Source organism: Elephantulus edwardii, unplaced genomic scaffold (genome assembly GCF_000299155.1).
Source record: "Elephantulus edwardii isolate Elephantulus edwardi_28Jun2011 unplaced genomic scaffold, EleEdw1.0 scaffold00132, whole genome shotgun sequence".
NCBI classification, from domain to species: domain Eukaryota; kingdom Metazoa; phylum Chordata; class Mammalia; order Macroscelidea; family Macroscelididae; genus Elephantulus; species Elephantulus edwardii.
The window spans coordinates 1,143,473-1,163,937 of record NW_006399882.1 but is presented as its reverse complement, the minus strand read 5'-3'; the positions used below and the strand labels follow the sequence as shown (position 1 = coordinate 1,163,937).

The following is a 20,465-nucleotide window of genomic DNA, read 5'->3' as shown; positions in this document are numbered from 1 at the left end:
GGATGTTAGAACAAGAGCTAAAAATTATTAGGAGTAAATTCAGTAAGGTTCATTGCCACCTAACTTGGTGGGAAGTCTCATTTCTTCAGTTGAGAGTCTAAGGAATGCCTTTAATCTATGAAAAGAGTTTACAGCGAGAACTGAATCTGCAGAGATTCTTCTCTTTCCATCCTGAAAAACAATGTGCCAAAAATAGAATTGAAAGAGCTAATGTGGACTAATAAACAGGAAAGCACTGAGTAAATGGATACAGAGTATTTTAACAAGGAAGATAAAGTCTGTGAGCTTTTCTGTTCTTATTTAATAGTCTCTGGTGACATAGTCTGTGGGATGTTACCACTGCTTATAAGTAAGCTAGGCCTCTAGTGGTTCATGTCTACAAGAGGCTCTGGAGGTGAAAGTTGAGCAGTCTCCTCTCATTGCGACTTACAGCCTTGGAAAACCAATCGATGGTCAGGCATGCCTCACAAGTGAGTTGATGGCAGCGAGGGTTTTTGCCTATTTCCAAATTAGAATAGTCTTCTAAATTGCTAGAGGTTTTAGACTATATATAAACACTTATTATTGATAGAGTTAAGTATGATAGACTCTAAAGCATTGTGGAGAAAATACAGACTGTACTGTCTGGTACAAGATAAGGCAAGGTTCAGATCTGCTTTTCGCAGGTCGCTAAGAGGTACAGTGGACTTGAAAGTACCCAACATCACCACCTTGGATTGCCAAAATTTAATGTGAAAGAAATAACAATTTAGCTTATGTGTAGCTGTGGCTGACTCTGAGAAGAATGGGAATCCCAGAACACTTGATCTTATGCAAAACCTACACTTGGACCAGGAGGCAGTTGTCAGAACAGAGCAAGGAAACACTGCATAGTTCAAAATTGGGAAGGGTGTGTGTCAAGGATGTGTCCTATCTCCATATCTTTTCAATTTATGCACAACAGATTCTCACCACCGGGCCGACTGGCAGCATCATGATAGATGGTGAAGAAATTGTTGACAGCTTCATTTTGCTTGGCTCTACAATCAACACTCTTGGTACCAGCAGCCAGGAAATTGAAAGATGAATAGCATTGGGAAAGTCTATTGGCAGAGACCCTTCCAAAGTACTGAAGAGCAATAATGTCAGTCTGGAGACTAAGGTGCCATGGCCTTTGCAATTACTTGCTATGCATCAGCGCTGGACAATGACTAGGGATGATAGAAGGAGAGTTGATACCTTTGAGCTGTGGTGCTGGAGAAGAGTATTGAATATACCATGGACTGCAAGGAAAACAAACAGGTTTGTCCTGGAGAGAGTGAAGCTGGGCTGCTCTGTGGAGGCAAGGGTTCTGAAGCTTCATCTGACATAGTTTGGACATGTTGCAAGAAGGGACCAGTCCTTGGAGAGGGATGTCATGCTTGGGAGGGTGGAGGGACAGCGCAGGAGAGGAAGATCCTTGATGAGATCGAATGATTCAGTGACTGGGGTAATAATGGGGGCAAGTGTGTCGGAGATGGTGAGATTGGCACGGGATAGGGTGGAGTTGAGGGCTGTTGTACATAGGGTCGCTATGAGTTGCAGGCAACTCGATGGCACATAACAACATAATGAGTACAAATAACATATTCTCTAACCCATTATACCACATTATCTTAACATTTTGAGTTTATGACATAAATTACCTTTAACCTAGGTAACGGCACATTCATTCTGAGTGAACCAGTGCCTCCTTCCTAACTTTCAAATCCTTGCTCTTTCTCATCCCCCCCATTGTCCCAAGAGATGAATAAAGTTAAAAGAAGGGAGGGAGAAGCCTGGATGCTGGAGTGTTGGCCCATTAGCCTGAATGCATGCTTCCTGGCCAGCCTGGATCCCTGCTTGTAAATGCAGTTATGTCAAAGCAAAGCTGTGGCTCTGGACTGAAACTCTACAGTCCGAGGTAGGTGGATAGTTCTTTGGAGAATAAGAACTCCACACGGGGCCCCTCTCCCGACCCTGTCAGCTCTGCCTGTGGTTTGAAATTGTGCCTAAGTGGCATATGGTCAATGGAGGTTCCCGTAACGACCCGGGCTTTGGAACTCAATGATGCCAAACTGTCAGGAGTGCAAGTAGTAGGAAACAAGACCTAACAACCCTCTTCTCTCTGCAAATGAAAACACATTTTTTTTCACTTTCTTGCTTTTTCATGTAGCAGCTGATTAAAAACACTACCTTGAATTGCTTTTCCAGCCGTGTCTTTCCTCCTACTCCAGGTATGAGGATGCTGTTAACATAACTGTGCAGCTGGTTTGAAGATACTTCAGTCTCCTTTCCAAGAATGGCTTCCAACAAGGCATCGTGGATGAAAATGTACTGCTCCTGGATGGGACAAGAGAGAGGTGTCTGAGCATCCCTCCTCAATTCACAAAGTCAGCTTAGATTAACTCAGGGACTCGCGGGGACCTCCTGGGCTGCTACCCCAGAAGTACCACAGTGGAGGGCTTTACCATACACAATTACTTTTCATACAGTCAGGAGACTAGCAATCTGAACTCAAGGTGCCAGGTGTAGAAGATTTTCTCTGTTTGCTCTAAGGGAAGGAAGGTCTCTATCTCTTCGGCTTCCATTGTCTTATGAGCTTTCCAGGTGGCCCGGCATCAGCATGTCCCCATTTCTATTTGTCTAGTCAGATCCTTCTATGTCTTGTAGAGATTGAATCAAAAATACACCTTACACTAATCCTGCCTAATTAATGTCACAGAATACATGTTCTCAAATGGAATTAATAATCACAGAGGTTAGGATTTCTGTTTTGAGAGGATGCAGTTCAATCCATCACACCAGTGAATTCCTTCCAGCCATTGATAGGGCTGACCCATAGCATGGGCATGCCTGGGCCCCTTTACCTCGATACAATGTCCACAATAGGTTCCATGCAGGAAACTGTGCATTCAATGATATCCCACAGGCCAAACAGCATGTCTGCCTTCTCCAAGCATCTGATACAGTGCTAACAAACTGCATGTTTCTAAGTGTTTCTATAGTGATGTCAAGAGCCACACAGAAAAGAAATACCGGTACTGAAGAGGTTATTCCCTGATACAAACCCATATACCCCCTCAAGCCTGAAAGGAGCCAACCTCTCTCCTCAGGATCATTCAACTCTTGACTAACGCACGTGGTGGGAGCTAACGAGAGCAGCAGCTCTTACCTCCGTCTGGACGAGGTAGTTGCGCTGTGTCCTGATGTGTTTCAGGAATCCCAGGACATTAACTGTGCTTTTGTCTTTTATCTGTTGCAGCATGCTGTCTATCACAATGTAGGTGCCCGTCCTGCCCACACCAGCGCTGTAAGCAATGAAGACAGTCAATTCCAGCACCTTTTGCTCTATCAAGTCATTAATCATGGAATAGTAATAAAAACCAATGCAAACAGTTAATGAGTTTAGAGCTCAATTCAAATTTCTGATGAAGATAGAGAGCTCTTGTGGCTTAGTGGGTAAGGAGTTGTGCTGCCAACCCAAAGGTACCCTGTTCAAATCAAACAGCTGCTCTGCAGAAGAAAGATGTGGAACCTCCTCCTGTGTGATTCACTGCCTGTGAAAACCCACAGTGAGTACACAGCACTCAGTATAGTTGATTGGGGTTATCTGTTGTGGATAGAATCCAGGTTTATTTGGCCATTTCCCACCTCAGAGTCATAGTGGGGAACAAAGACTGCATTTACACTCTAAAAGCTGGAAGAAAAGTGTTCTGCATTGGCTTTCTCCATCACAGCTCAAGTGAATGCAGGCCACCCCGTGGTGTAAGGGACTTGGCTGACTTCTATAGCAGCAGGACCCTGAACCAGACCTGCTGAGGCAAACTGTGTGTGTGGCCTTGAACCTCGATCTCTAATCCTCACATTCCTTTCCATGAACCCCTTTTCTGAGTAACTTCCCCAGTCTTTTATTACTTGCAACTGAGGTTCTCATGACTATTCCCAGTATTAAAAAGTTCCTCTCTGAAACAGTACTTCCCTTTAATGTTGTTATGTGCTATTGAGTTGGGACCGGCTCACAGCTGACCCTCCAGTAGATTTTTAGAGGCTCTAAATGATATAACAGGAGATTGCCCATCTTTCTCTATTGGATTTGAACCACCTGTGTCTGGGTTGGCAGTGCAACTCCTTACCACAAGCCACTAGAACTCCCTTTCTCTTTGGTAAGATGTTTAGGAAATAATGCTTTCAATTGTGATTTAAATGAACTTTTACAAAGCAAACTGACTTTCCATTCAACTATTCCTACACATTTTGTTTTTTAACATTAATTAAAGGCAAGTCAACTTATTGCCTTCAAATTGTGCCAGCTTATAGCTGATGACCCTCCAGTGGGTCTTCAGAGGAAGTAAATTACACTGGAGGAAACTGTCCATCTTTTTCCTGAGGAACAGCTGGTGGATTAGAACTAGCTACCTTGGGGTTGGCAGTTGAACTCCCTGCCCACTAGGCTACCAGTGCCTACCAGGCTCAGTTACTTTCTACCTTGAGGACTTTATACATAGGCAAAAAATGAAGAAATTATGTACAGCAATGCAACACAAATCATAGAATAAGCAAGCTCCATTTGAAAACCAAAGTTAAAAGAAAAAGCTAAGAGTGCAATTTCAAAGGAAACAATAGTAAGAGCATTTTTAAACAACCAATTGAAGTTGCTGAAAGTAGTAAAGAAAATAGGTTTTACACAAAGCTTCCACATGCTTTCAGAAGTGTTTTATCTGCACATGCAGATTCAAAAATTTGAAAATAATCCTTTCATGCTATGAGTATTATCAGTATTATTACTCGAGGTGTACCTAATAACAACAACAAAGGAACCATAACAATTTAGACTCTCATAGGAAACTTGCATATAAGACCAGATTTTTCTAAGTTGAGGATGGTGGGGCACCGGTTGGCACAGCGCTCAGGGAAGGACAGGTTCCTCCTGTGTGACTGACTGCCTCTGAAAACCCAAGGCAGGGCCAGTGTCAGTCCTGACTCGCCAGCCATGAGTTGATTAGATTAAACACAATGAGTTTATAAAAACTAGAGGTTCATCTCGTAAATGTAGAGTTTTTAATTTTTAAAGAAAAACCCTGCATATTTAAAGCAAAAGCAACTGATGTTTTCTTAACCAAACCTGGCTTTCTAAGAAGTACAGTTATTAAAAGGTCTTGCTCATCTCAGTTGAAATCTCCACTGCTATCCTGGAGCGAGAGCCATAATCTCCCCACGTTAACAGAACTAAGGTCATGCCCTGCCACTCCCCCTTTCACATCAGAAGGAAGGGTCGCCTCACCTGCAGTGCACCAACACGGGGCCCATGTCTGGGGTCCGGGCTGCAGAGGATCTCCTCACGAAGGTCAGGACCGGGAGGGCATACTCAGGGACCCCCATGTCAGGCCACTGTGTGTAGTGGTACTGGATCACAACTCTCTCATTCTGACGGCCCTTGGGATTCCCCTTCTGACCCTGATGAGAAAGGTGAGACGTCAAGCAGAGTGTGGGTACTCTGCATAAAATCAACTAGGGGCACCTGGAAATAAGACCCCATATCTCTAATAACTGTTCCTAGGTTGGTTACTGCCTCTTTGCAGCAAATGTTCAAGCTATTAACTAGCTGGATGTGAAGCATCACCATCTCTTAGGAGAGAGAACTGTTCACATAAAATTTTATTAGCTTTTGGTAGGATGGGACTATTCATTTTGCCCTTGGAACAGGATTCTGTCTCTAAGGCCTGCATTTACTGATTTTTGGCCCCCAAGCTTGAGTGCTGGGAGCTACCACACATTCTCCATCCAATGCAGGGAATATGCAAAGGAACCAATGATTTTCCACCTCCAGAGCCCAGGGCAACCATGCCTCATCCATCTGCCACTTTCAGAAATGAATTCTTCAGGGTAGCTTTTCTGTAAATGTCTGAACTTTTTTGTACTTTAACTACTTTGGATGAAAAATGTCCTCAAAGAGTTCACTTGCTGTGATAGCTATTCTCTTATCATCAATACCTCTAAAAATTATAAAATATTTCTTTTGACAGTGGTGATCAACACTGATTCTTGACAGACTTGATTTTAAATAATTCTTCTGGCATCTCTCCTTTACCTATTTCTTATTTTTTAGCTATGAATTTTTCCTGTGGTCAATATTAGACTTTCTTCTCTGATTTAAGCAATTTCCAAAATACAAGTAGATGGGATGCTATTTAAATACCTTCTGGGTTCATACAAAAAAATAGGTTTTGCAAATTTTAGACTACTTTTTGGTTAGCTTGAGCCAGTTAACAGCTGTATTACAATGAATATAGATAGATACAGGATTTGAGATCTTCATTTAATCCTGCCATTATAGAGTTTATTCTAAACAGAAAGGTGTTTAACCTTGGATTGTGGTTAGATCCTCTGTGTGTGTGTACATATAGATGAAAAGTAATTGCTCTGGAAAAAGAGAGCTACAGTTTCCACAGTACTCTCAAAGACTCTTTTCCCTCCCTCCTCTTTTAAAGAGGAACTTCCTATTACAAAGAACTATCATATCTCAGTTTCTGTAGCATAATGAGAGTTCCTTACTGAACATCTTTCTAGCGTGCCCAAGACCATTGCAATGATTCTTGCTGACAATGGATTCTGAATGACTTGGAAGCATTTCTACAAAGTGTCTCTCCCAGGAGTTTAGCAGTGCTATAGAAAAGAGTCTTTACTGTTAAGTCATATTAGGCAACACTGGAACTAAACAAAGTTACACAGGATTCTTATCTATCCATTCACCACTTGTGAGGGACACATCGAATATCATTTTTCACATGCCCTACACAGCCGAATCTGACTTCCACAGATCATCTCACAGGACTAATGTCTCTTGAAACACACTTAGGGAAATCTTGCTTTAAGGATGTCAGAAAACTGGTATTAAGCTAAGCCACTAAACAGATGCTATAATTTCCCCCCACCCGCCCAAACAGAACTACTTCTTTGACATGTAGCCTGGTTCATTAAAAGATTAAAGAATTAATCAATCCAGTTAAATTCTCCAAGGTGCTTTACCAATACTGTTCATAATCTATACTGATGTCAATCAAAAGAGTTAGGAAAAAGAATAGTTATCAAGTACAATTTTAAACTACCTTATTTATGAGACTTGGCCTTGGCTATAATTATAATTTTCATACAAGTGTGAAGAAAAAAAAGACACCCCTGCACCTCACCCTGTTTCTTTAGTACCTTTTTCACTTTTGTATTCCTGACTGAAAAACGACGAACAGTATAGCAGGCGTGTACTTTTGTGCTCTTCAGTGTGACAATAATGTTTCCATACTCTTCACTATTTTCTGTTGGCCAATACTGATCACATTTTCTCTGGGGGAAAAAAAATTGCTGTTAAGTTACAAATACAATTTGACAATTTTAAAATAAAGGCCATATTATTATTCAGGTAAGTGAGAAAGGAATGAGTGGCTTAGAATAAGTTTGAGCAGGAGAATTAGGGAGAAAGCCCTAGTACACATGATTATCCTGGAACACACTATGTGCTCCAAAGGGCCTATGGAAAAATAAGCCCTATTGTGTCTGACTCATAAGAAATGTGGCTAGGACATGTTATGAGCTTAACCATTTGGGAGGCTGGAATAGATTTTTGGAAGGGTCCTTTATTACTGGGAAAATCCACACCACACATTATACAGTTGGGTCATCAAAGAGAAAACAAGGGACTCCCATTCAGTCAATAGTACTTTTGAGCACTGACCCTGAGGTCTTCATATCAATCCCAGGGCCACTATGAGTCACAGTCAACTCAATGGCACCAAACAATAACAACCACTTAGTACTTTTTTAATGTAAGCTCAAAATTCAATAAAGTCTCCAATAGTAGCCATCTAAGATTTTTTTTTCTTTAAATGGTCAAGGTGTTAAGCACTCAACATCCTCCGTCCTCATGATGGCCTTTACAAAACAGTTGTAATGTATCCATGAATTCTATAGTGCTCCTCTAGCACTCTGTTCATCTCCACCATCATATTTAATCTGTTTTTTTCCCCAAGAGTTACATGGTGTTTCCCATCAGACCTAGACCTCTTATGGGTACTACCAAGCTCCTGCTATTTTTTTTGAATACTAGTTTACAAACTTAGAACACACTGATTTCAAGAACAGATTCTTCCAATTTCCCTCACCACACCCCCCATCAAATTGTACAACTCCATGATTAGTCCCCCTCCTTCCTGCACCTCTTCATCCCTCTACCCTACTTTTTGAATGAGGATGCTTGGTTGAGATATATGAACAAAAGGCTCTTACTCTTCCTTTTTCCACAAGGTTTGTAATCATGATGATGATTCCGGTGTTTTGTTCCCAAATCATCCTCCAGAAATCTTCAAAGGTAGACTTTAAAGGTCCCTGGGTGGCAATGTAGGCTTTTGCTTTGTTGTAACCCTTCAAAGATGACACAACATAAAGTAAGATCAAAGCACTGTCAGAGAAGACCAGTTAATAATTCAAGTGCCTTCCATAAGGAATAGTGGTTTTTTGTGAAAACTGTGTACAGCAAGTATTAAAACACACTCGTCAGCCTCTGCTGCATGCTTCTATGTTCAAAACAAGTTTTAGAAAAACTTTTCTGACTTACATCAACATAGTTTGCATTAATGTAGTCGCTGTGCTTAGAGTCTTTTCCTGGTAAAGGTCTTAACTTCACCCTACTGTGATCATCTATAGAAGAAAGGGGGGGGGGGAGAAAATGTATAATTAAAAAACCAGCAGCATTCTGAAACACAATACAAGGCAAACATACACCGCAGCATCTCACAGAGTGTCTTGACATTTTTTTTGGCATTTGATCCACTTCTAAACTCATGCCCACACCTGTGGATGTCTCAGATCAAGTCCTCTGTGATTCAAGCAAAACTACTCTAAGCTGCAGTCCTCAAAAATTTATTTTTCTTGTATTTCCATGCCAAGTACAAAAGCCTTTGATTCCTCATCCCTCTGTTCCCTCTTGATTGATGCAGAGAAAACAGGTAATTGTTATACCAAGTCCAGAACAGTGTTGTCTAGAAATTGATTACTAACTTTAACACCTTGCCATTCCAACTGAACCTAGGCAACTGAAGGGAAAAGATGCTCTGAAGAGTGACCTTACTGTGTGAATGTGAACTCAAAGGCCAGATTTTATAATCCACTTAGTCTTAGAACAAGTCATCAGTGTGAGCTGTTCCTTTAGGGCCATGAATGAAAGGAAAAGGAGGTCATAATTTTACTTCTCCTCACACATAGTAGATTGGGTAAAAGCAAAAATCTCATTTCTGTTCATCTTCACCATCATGAAAAATATTGTTTTAAAATTAATGAGTAAATTGGCCCTGACATTAACTGCATTCTACATCAAACACTTTTTGAAAGGTGGCAACCTCTCTGATTAGAATTGATATGAACCGGGGCTGCCAAAGGAAAATTCTTCCTCAAGTATCTGAGTGTAAAGCCTCAGACTGAGAAATAAGAACACATGCTCTTCTGGTTACAAAGCTCGTGTATGATGTGAAAGACAATGGACGAGTCAAGCAGACCAGCACAGAAGGTGGCAGGCTGGTGTCCACATCCGCCTGAAGTGGTGACAGCTGAGAGAAAGGCTTTTCCTACATCAAGTTTCCATGCTGTTCTTTAAAAAAATAAAGGCATTCATAGCGAAGTATGCCATGGTGGCAGTAGATGTACGGAAATTAAAACTATACCTAATTTGAATGTTTTTAAAGTAGGAAGAATGAACTAAATAAACATATCTAACCATTAACCAGAGTTTTCATAAAGCATCATAGCCTCTAAGCATATCATCTAGAAACTATCCTCCTCCTTTGCCATATTATTTTTGAGCAAGAAGAGTACAGTTACTAAAAACAAAAGTTGCTACAGTAGAGAGAAATATATGCTGTGTGTACCTGTGGATGTACGAGGTTAGAAAAGAGACATAAAGATGGCCAAACCCTTATAATCACCTAGGTTTACCAAAGATGAGCTTTGATGGGGATGTAAGCAAATACCACCAGGGACTGAGGAGACAGAGTTTAAATCTTTGTTACCTTTTCTTATCTCCTCTTTTTCCCCTTTAATAAATGATTGCTGTTGTAGTTAAGTGCCTTCCAGTCGCAGGCGACTCATAGCGACCCTATGAAGGAGAGTCCTCGACGCTTGGGTGCCTTTCATCCTCTCTCCAGGTTCACAGGGTTTCCGGAGGCAAGCTATTAAGGAAGTGGATGCCACTCCTCCTCCCAAGAATAAATGATTAGCACACCTATTAAGTACTGAATTGTGATTCTTTTGAAATATCTAAAGGAAGAATTAAAAGTATCTCTATTTACAGATGATATGATATTGGAGAAAAATCATAAGAAATTAGCAAAAATAACTATTAGAAACAAAGAGTTAAGCAAGGCTATAGGATACAAAACTGATGGGTAAAAATCAGTGGTATTCCTGTGCACTAACAATGAACCATCTAAAAATACACTCAAGAAAACAATTCCACTAAAATAGGAAAAAAATTACTTAAAAATAGAATGAGAACAAGACTAGTATAGTAAAAACTCTGAAACATGGAGAGAAGTTGTAAAGACAGCCATACTGTTTAGGCAACCAGCCATTTATAGGATGACAGTATTCCTTAAATTAATGTATCGCCTATCAAAATCTCAGCTCCCCTTTTTTTTAGTAATTGATAAGCTAATCTTAAAATTCATACAACAATGTGAGGCATCAAATAACCAAAATCATTGCGAAAAAGTGGAAAAATATGGAGAACTAACCTCTTCCAATTTAAAAACTTTGTTGTTAGGTGCTGTTCAATCAGCTTTGACTCACAGAACAAAACCCTACCCAATCAAGACAATGCTACAAGGAATAAGGACAGACATACAGACCAATGGAATAGAAATGAGAGTCCGGAAATAAACCTTACATTGTGGTCAGGTGACTTTTGACAAGGGTGTCAAAGCATTCCAGGGGGAAAGATAATCTTTTCAATAAATGGTGTTGAGATAATGGGATCTCTACATACAAGAGATGAAACTGTACCCTTCCTTCATATCATATTCAAAATCAGCCAGAAACATAAATATAAGAGGCTAAACTACAGAAATCTTAAAAACGTAGAATTATGAAGATTGTATTTTTTATGCTCTTGGGATCAGGCAATGATATCCTGGACATGACACAAAAAGCACTCATGGCTAATGAATACCCCGATTAGTAGGATGCCATCAAAATGAAAAAGCTTCCTCTTTTAAAGATCACTAAGAAAGTGAATTATAGGAGAGTTGATGCCTTTGAGCTGTCATGCTGGAGAAGAGTACTTAATATACCATGGAATACTAGGAGAACAGACAAGTTTGTCCCGGAGAGGGTGAAGCTGGGCTGCTCCTTGGAGGGAAGGACCAGTCTTTGGATAGGGATGTCATGCTTGGGAGGGTGAAGGGACAGCTCAGGAAAGGAAGACCCTCGATGAGATGGAATGATTCTGTCACTGGGGGAACGGGGATAGGTGTGTCAGAGATAATGAGATTGGCAAGGGATAGAGCAGGGTTTAGAGATGTTGTACATAGGGTCGCAAGTGACTTGATGGCACATAACAACAACAAAGTGAAAACAGACCACAAAATGGGAGGAAATACTAGTAGATATGTTAAGACTGTTAAGTCTGCATCTAGAATGTTTTAAGAACTTTTCACCTCAACAATAAGAAGAGTAACAACCAAACTTAAAAAAGTGGACCAAGGACTTGGTATTGCTTCAAAGAAGATCTTCAAATGGAAAAGAAAATCAAGAAAATATATTCAGCCTCATTAGACGTTAGGGCAATGCCAAACAAAACGAGAGTGGTGGACACTTCCCTTCAAGCACTCTCATTGCTGTGAAGTCAGAATTGACCCCTTGTGACCCACCAGTGGGTTCCAGGGCTATAAGTCATATGGGAGGAGAATGCTCATCCTTCTCCCCTGGAGCCATGGTGGCTTACAACCTCCAGAGAGGCACCTCCTTTGCCTAGCAGTGCAACGTCCGGCGGACTACTCCACCAGAGCTCCACCTCCCCACTAGGATGGCAGAAATGAAAAAGAGAAGACAAATGTTGATGAGCACGTGGGACAACAGAAACTTCCAGGCACTGCTGGTGGAAGTGTAAAACGGTGCAGCTGCTTTGGAATGCAGTCTGGAAATTGCTCAAAATGATAAACAGAATAATGATGTGACCCAGCAATAACAGGAGTCCTAAGTGTACTCTGGAGCTCTGAAAACGTATGCTCACACAGACACTTGTACATGAATGTGCACAGCAACATATTCATAACAGTCAAATCCTAAAAACAACTCAAAGGCTCAAGTGATCAATGGATAAGTAAAATGTGATCTATCTGTTAAATGGAATATTACTTGGCAATAAAGAGAAAAGGGAATTGATACATGACATAACGTAGATAAACCCCCAAAATAAAGTGAAAGAAGTCAGTCACAAAAGATCAATCACATAGTACAATGATTATCCAAAATGTCCAGATGAGGAAAATCCCGAGACAGAAAGCAGAGACCTGGTTTCAGGCTGGGGAGAGGGGAAAAAAGGGGAGCAGCAGCGAAGAGGCATGAGTGAGTTCTGAGGTGATAAAATATCTTCAAATTAGTGATGATGGTTATACACCTGTGGCTCTACTAAAAACCAATTAGCTGTATACATAAACTCAGCATTTTTCATGCAATTAACTTTAAAAATCTGTCTACAGTTGTTGTCATGTGCCATCGAGTTGCCTGCAACTCATAGTGACCCTATGTACAATGGCCCTTTACCCTGCTCTATCCTGGGCCAGTCTCATTGTCTCTGACACACCCACCCCCATTACCCCTGTCACTGAGTCAATCCATCTCATCGAGGGTTTTTCTCTCCTGTGCTGTCCCTTCACCCTCCCAAGCATGATGTCCCTATCCAAGGACTGGTCCCTCCTTACAACATGTCCAAAGTGTGTCAGACGAAGCCTCAGAATCTGTCTCCAAGGAGCAGCTTCGTCTCACACTCTCTAGGACGAATCTGTTTGTTCTACTAGCAGTCCACGGTATATTCAATACTCTTCTGCTGCATCCCAGTATCTATAGTAATCTTCAAATCTTAAGTGGTATAAATGAAAAGCATCATTTTATAAAATTCTGTGTCAAGTATTATTTACCGTAGTGTATGTTAACCATAAGCTCCTCTGCCCCTTAGTATCAAATCATGGGCGTGCTTTTAGGATTATCAGAGACTTGAGAACCACATGTGGGAAAAGTGGAATTCTAGCCACAGAAATTGCCTGTAGTCCAAGGAGATTTCTGTAAGCTCTATTCATGTCCATAAGTTTGAAAACTCTCGATCATGGAGATGACTGAGCATGTGGACAAGAAGGGAGGTTCATCACTTTAGCTACAGATCTAGTTATAGAAAGATGGTTTTGAAATTCAGCTTGCTTGATCAAATCCACAGTGTTACTACTAATACCAAAATGATTAGAGGTTTACTGGCAAAAACATCAAGATAGGCAAATGACATTTAACCCTAAAAAAAAAAAAATAAATCTTACATAACCCTGTGCATTTTTACTCTGAATAGCTGAACCTTTGTATTAATTTCATGTGAAGACAGGGATTTTCAGAACTTTTGTTCTAACACTTGCTTAGGGTAGCTGAGCTCTATCAAAAAACTGAGGGGGTGGGGGTCACGCATGGAAAATGTTGCTACTACTCATGTACTGTTGATCAGTTAATAAGAGGTTAGCTTCAATTTAATTCTTGGTCCCCTGATTTGGAATGACTGACTCTCAAATTATACCCACCACGGAGGTTCCGTTTCCCTGAACCTGATGACAGCTGAAGGTCTATTATTACTCACATGCTAAAATGTTGATGTATCTGTTTTTGTGCTTGTTATCAGGATGATTGGAATGTTCCGCTGTGATGTTCATATCAGCCGTACAGCGTTGCACTTCCTGAAGAAGGAAACAGACTTTTAGACATAATCTACACATCTAACAAGAATGTCTTAAAAAGGCATGACATATGTCCAAAAGTACAGAGCACTTCTGGAATATTCCCCAGCCAAAGCCATCAATATCTTTCTAAACTCAACTTCAGAAAGAATGATTGGCATATTCACACAAGTATAATAGAAGGATAACCAGTAAAACATGTACAGGAACTCAAGGTGGGGGAATGAAGGGTGAGGATAAGTAGGGGTGATACCACAGGGCTGCACAGTTTGGTTGGTGAAGGGAGTGGGGATAGCAAATGATAAGGACCGAGTAAAAAGACAGGGTAATGATGGGTAACGTCCAATGGTGACTGAATTTATAAAACACAATGTGAGAATGATTGTAGGAAACAGAAAGTTTATAAACTCTGTAAGCAAACAAATTAAAAGAAATGTAAAATAGAATGTCTATGAATGGCTGTACAAAACACAATGAAAATGAAAGATTGCATAAAACAATATATATGGATTTAACATAATGTAAGAAAACCAATAAAAAATATTTTTTTAAAAAAAAGCATAGGAAGGACATGAAGAAGTTAGTGTGATTTCACCCATTCATTAATTCAGGAATCATCTAGATTTTGTCCTAGGCATGGACAGGAAAGCAATAACAACAATAATACAAGTATCTTTCATACAGGAAAAGAGGGCTTTAGACAGGGGATGGTAAATCTTACGGGCCTTAACAGATGAAGAGGAATTTTCCAGGAACAGGGAACACTGTGCAGAGCATAGATGGAGAAATATCATCCCCACCAAGTTTTTGTAATAAGTTTGTAGGTCTTCTGGCCCATTTTATAACAATTAGTCTGAAAATGGATTATAAAGGCTCAGTCCTCAAATGCCACAAATTTATAGCCCAACTAATTGTCTCATCTGACTGAGCTACATATAGCCCAGACAATTTACCAGTGAACACTAATTTAAAATCTCCTTTAGAAAAATAAGCGGTGGAAGAAGCAACTCTCATCATCAGCTACCTTTGCCATGGACAAAAATACCCTCCATTAGCCCACCACAAGGTTGCTGAAAAGCCAAAATTTTCTATGCTGTCGGCTTCACATCCAAGAAAGCTCAGGATCTAACTAATAAGGGAAGTCATTAGCCATGCACAGCTGCTACAAAGAGCAGGAGCAAAGTGACAAGACATTATCAGGAGAAATGTTTTACAGGGAACAGATGTAACAGAGTTGAGGAGCAGGCAGACTTTCCACAAAGGAGATGCATAGCAATTATGGATGTTTCCCACTGCATTTACATTAAGTATGATGAAAACAAGAAATTGGTCGTCTTTTATAAATTCACAATGAACTTCCCAGTGAGGAGTCCCCCATCTCTCCAAGGAAGAACTCACTATAATCAAAGAATGTCACCAACGGGTTAAAGAGTTATCTGTTCAAGGAAACCATCATGGACTTGCCAATTCTTGGAATTGCATTTTTTAATCATTATAGACATGTCTGGTTTTCCTTAAAACTTTTCTTTTAAATAAAGATAAAAAGCTTCATAGGCATTAATTCAGCATATCTTTCTAGGGAAAGTATATTTTATGAAGTGTTTCTTACTCTTTGCTGCTTCTTACAGGATGTGATAAACCATGGTAACATCCCTTCTATTCTAAAATGGATCATAACCTTTGATTTGGCAAACAAAACTGATCTGGCTCAGAGGCCTTGAAGACTATTATCTTTGGCTCTTTTAACATGAGATAATAAAAGTGTGGACACAAAATAACAATCATAATAGCTAAGCATGTATATTAGCAGAGCTGACAGTACTCGAAGTATTTGGGGAAAATGCCTGAAGAACCTGTGGGGGGCACTTCCAAATCATTGTAAGGGAAGAAAACCTTTAAAAGAAGATCTGTATTGTACAAGACATTAATTCAACCTGTCCACAAATCCTTGAAATGAGCTGGCATTCCTCTCTTCCTGGGTTTTGAAGGTCACACATTTGACATATACCTTTTTAGGGAAATGTTGCTCAGATCGTCAACGTGAAGAGACTTTTATCTTCAGTGCTTTAGTTTTCTGGTTCGATTTTGTTTGCTGGTATTTTCTGCTCTCTTGTGTCCATCTGACCACTCTGGCTGTGCACTGGGATTGGCCCTCTATTATAATATAATGCAATTGTTCAAGACTCCTTGTGAACAGCTGTCTGCCCCACTTAAAGCTGTCATTCAATACAGTCAATCAAACCCTTTGTCATCTGAAGCCCACGCCTCTATTTCACTTTTCCAATTACGTGAGTGACATAAAACAAAGAACAATCATAAATAATGTTAAATCTTATTTCCTTAGAGCCCAAGGGGTTAGCCTACAGCCCTCTGGTTTTGTCTTCAGGATAATAATGGCATCTGTAATTCCTTACAGTGCAGTTTGGCTCATTTAGATGCTGGTAATCTCTGCTTCTGGGGTGGCTTTTCTCCATCAGAACTGGCATCTCAAAGTTAATGTGATTTTAATAGGTGTTAAAACCCTTTTAAAGTGCCATTGCTTATGAAGTGGGCATGGTAAAGTTACATATTCAGCACTCTGGTAAACAGGATTGAAGCATGTTTGTGTTTGACTCTTTTCCTCACAAAGCTGGACTCCTGGAAAATGGATATACTGAGACCTATCAGGCATAAAACTTCAGGAGAGGGCTGGCTGGAAACTAGAAATAAAATAAAAAATTCAAAAGGTAAACACAGCTACTAGAAGCTGGATTCTTGGAAAGAAGCTAGAAATGGGCTAACCAACCAGGAGATGGAGTCAGTTATGTTAGAGTTTGACGTAGGAGTCCAAGGAGACCTCACTTTTCTTATCATTCTGGGGTTCAGTTTAAAAAGTAACTGGACCAAAGACATCTAAAAGTCTTTCCGATGACGCAGCATCGCAGAGCAAGCCAAGAAGAATGTATTTTGGACCTGAGGTCCAGTTAGGAGACTGAGTCCTTGTCTCATATGTGGGCAGCCAACACTGGGTCTCTCTGGCATTATGTTCTATAGAAATGGGTGGGCCCAGTCTGTGGCTGCACCCAGAGCCTGCACACTGACTTGACAAGAACTGGTCACGCTGGCGCTGCCTGCCTCCTCCTCTGCTCAGGTTACAACCTGATGCCAGATTTGCTTCCACTGCTGCTTTGATTTTGCTGTTTTCAGAAACTTCCGGGCAGATTCCAAATGCCTCACCCAGGCTTTCAAGACCCCACTCCATCTCTCCCAACCTCTTCTCCTGTGCTTTTTGGGAAGACCACATGACTTCCTGCTCTTTGCCCTGTGATATGGCCGGTGCCAAGAACACCTCTCCTTTCTCCTATCTGAACCCACACATCCTCACCTAAAAGGATTACGTTTCCTCCTGAGAAAACAAACCCAAGCTAGAGACCACACAGTACCTCCTCAAACTGGCTTGGGAAATGGTACTATTTTTCACTTGTGGAACTTGGCTTTTCCCTCACCTTTCCTTTTGCATTAAGTTCCATTTGGACCTAAACATTTTAACCGTAATAAGGGTTTCAAATACTTTTTTTCGTGATATTTAAGACTCGAAGGGGAATTTTGTGACAGAGGCCCAGGATGCTCGGCAGGCTGTCTTCTGTCATCTTGCGGGCAGCTGTCTTCATGCAGCACAGAACCTCTGTGCAGGGACTCCCCTATTATTCATCACTGGAGCTTTCCATTTTACATCCAGCGCCTGTGGCCACCAGTCCCTCAGCGGCACGGGCTCAGGTGGACAAAGCTTTGTTCTTTTGATTTCAGATGAACAATCGGCGCACATTTAGCTTGGCTGAAGTTAATTGTAGCAGAGGCCATTACCCCAAGGATCTCGTCAAGGGCCTATGACCCTCTGGCCTCATCTCTGCGCTCAGCCTCTGCCTATTAATTCTGACACCTCACAGAGCCTTGGAGCTTTCTCCCTCAGAAAGGGTTTGCTAGCACTGTGCAAGTCTTGTGGATGCGGACAGTGGAGGCAAGGACAGAGGCTCATAATCTTGAAACACTCTTTAGGAAAACTCCCCTCTGGATTCGAAGGAATTTGAAGTCTGTCTGCTTAGACGCTAAGGGAGGAGGCAGGGAACACATTATACCTGAGACAGACACTGATGCTATTTCCTGTGACTGTAAAGTGTGTTGGAGCTGTGAGGTCTCCAGCTCTTAATAGTTTCCAAAATTTATTTGCCAAGGACAAAAAGCCTGCTTTAAGCATCACCTCTAGACAAAGACCCAAAATGATCAGTGAATCACTGGACTCAATCTCCCCCAAGCAGCAAAGTTCTGAAAAGATGACAGCTCTTCACCAAATGTTTTCCTACTTCCATCTAAGGGTTTTAAATAAGATATGGTGAGCGGGACTTGGCTGAAGTCTCCTGAAGTCAGCACACATTGGTCTGTTTGTCTGTTGCACGTCTAGCTTGCAGCACTGGGCTGTTTTCCGGTCTCTGCCCACTGGTCTGCAGAGCCTGAGTCACCTTTCTTCCTTCTTTTGCACCCTGAGAATGGACGGTCCTTAGCAACTTCCCAATTGTTGGTGTCATCTCCTTTCAGTAATGCTCAAATACCAACTGTGGAATGATGTTATCTCTCAAACCTTGAGCCTTGCTATTTGAATCATAGTAGGCTACTGTGTAGATGTCTTTTATGACTTTTAGAACTCAAGACTCTCACCAGTCTGGAAAGAACCTAGAATATAAGACCACAGAACAAACATGTGAGTATTTTCCCAAGAGGATTCCCTTACTTCAAGAGGTAAGGAGATTGTCAGGCCTTTCTTCAGAGGCACCTCTAGATGGGTTTCAACTGTCTACCTTTGGATTAGTGGTGGGTTTTGTTCATGCCACCCTGGGCCTAGTGCAGGTACGGTGCTCCTTCAGTGCTGCCCACCAAAACAATGCTTCTTGAACTCTGGCACTGATGTCACAACTCTTGGGCCAGAATGAAGTCTTTGAAAAAAAGAAAAGTACACACCATCTCTCCTCATCTTCTGCATGTATTTTATTACTCTCTTTTTAGAAATCAACATTTCTTCTGCCTTTTTTTTTTAAGTAGGCTGTTAGCAACTTTTAGCAGATGGAATGGAAGCCTAGTGGGTAGGGAGCTGTCTTGCTAACTCAAAGGTGTGGAGTTCAAATCTATCAGCAGCTCCCAGGGAGAGAGGCAGGCTATCTCCTCCAATGCTATTTGTAGCCTCTGAAAACCTGGTAGAAGGTCAGCTAGGAATTAGTTCTGATTGGATGTCAATGCGTTTGAGTGTTTGGAGATTAAGGAGAAAGCATACTGATGCTTCATAATTTGCATTTCCCAGCTCTGGTGGTCCAATGGTAAGGAATTATTCTGGAAACCCAAAGGTACATGGTTTGAATCTACCAGCTGCTCTGCACGAGAAAGATGGCCAATCTCCTTCCATGCAATTAACTGCCTTTGCAAACCCAATGGAGGGTCAGCTGTGGGTTGGTTCCACCAACTCGATGGTACATGACAACAATATAAAGTCATGTGCATGTGTGTGTGTGTATTCTAGAACTTTCCTGTCAATTTCCTCCATTATCTTATTGCCTTACTGTCCTTTTGAAGAGAAAGGTTATTCTTCTTATTCTGAATAGTTCTGATTTTAGAACTTTCAAACCAGGAGAGGGTGTGACCTCACTTGAGGGGCATACAGTTCCCTTCCTCCCCATCCCCACTTCTCTATGCTCCAGTCCCTAATATTCCTCAGGTCATAAAGTTCAATCTGGGCGATGAAGGCGTTCGTTCAGCCACAGTATTCTGGTTTGGTTCGGATTTTAGAATAGAAATAGGGTACAGATGCCCAGGATTTGTTAACAGGCGTGATTTTGCTGCGGCAAAGCCCATTTTAAGTCAGCTCAAGTTTATAGAGGTGTAGCTGATTATTTTGAATAATTAAATGGTGTCAAAACCAGCTGTGATGAATAGCACTGGGGTCTCAAATCATAAATAATTGAGAAACCGGAGTTGCATTTGATCATCCTGATCAAATTCTGCTCTCCAGAGGATAAATGTTTGTCCTGAATACCATCAACATTGTTAAATGCCTCAATATTCTTGCTCAGTCATCCAGCTAACAGTCAATTGAACTAAATCACTTTAACACCACACACATTTGCTGTCCTCATGAATACAAAATGTTAGACTTACACCATGTTCTTTGTAGTCGAAAAGGCATCTTTTTTGGTAGGCACCTAATAACGGCATTAAACAATCAGAATGTTTTCATTTAATCCATAAAACACATGACTTTGCCGACTGAATCTGAAGGGTCTTTCTCTAGATCCCATTTGCTTTCATTGTGCTGGAAACAAAACTACCACCACAAACACAAAAAAGAAGAGAGAGACTGAATTTTAAATGAGGTGTTAATATAATTAATTGCCTTTATGATAGCCGCTAGGGACTCCTCGTTTGCACAGAGACGACAGCTTTTGGTCCTATTTCTCTCTCTCATTGTGC

The 20,465-nt window shown here is 41.0% G+C and overlaps 1 protein-coding gene across 2 annotated transcripts in view; it reads right to left on the bottom strand.

Annotated features, from left to right (window-relative positions):
- The window catches only part of PTPRG (protein tyrosine phosphatase, receptor type, G), a 924,714-nt gene that overhangs the window by 26,952 nt on the left and 877,297 nt on the right, over positions 1–20,465 (bottom strand). For both annotated transcript variants that reach the window (XM_006893832.1, XM_006893833.1), the window contains 7 exons: positions 13,877–13,973; positions 8,606–8,688; positions 8,278–8,412; positions 7,204–7,338; positions 5,282–5,454; positions 3,173–3,308; positions 2,194–2,340 (listed from right to left, as the gene is read on the bottom strand). In XM_006893832.1, coding sequence (XP_006893894.1) covers positions 2,194–2,340; positions 3,173–3,308; positions 5,282–5,454; positions 7,204–7,338; positions 8,278–8,412; positions 8,606–8,688; positions 13,877–13,973 — 906 coding nt within the window. The remainder of the gene's footprint in view (positions 1–2,193; positions 2,341–3,172; positions 3,309–5,281; positions 5,455–7,203; positions 7,339–8,277; positions 8,413–8,605; positions 8,689–13,876; positions 13,974–20,465) is intronic.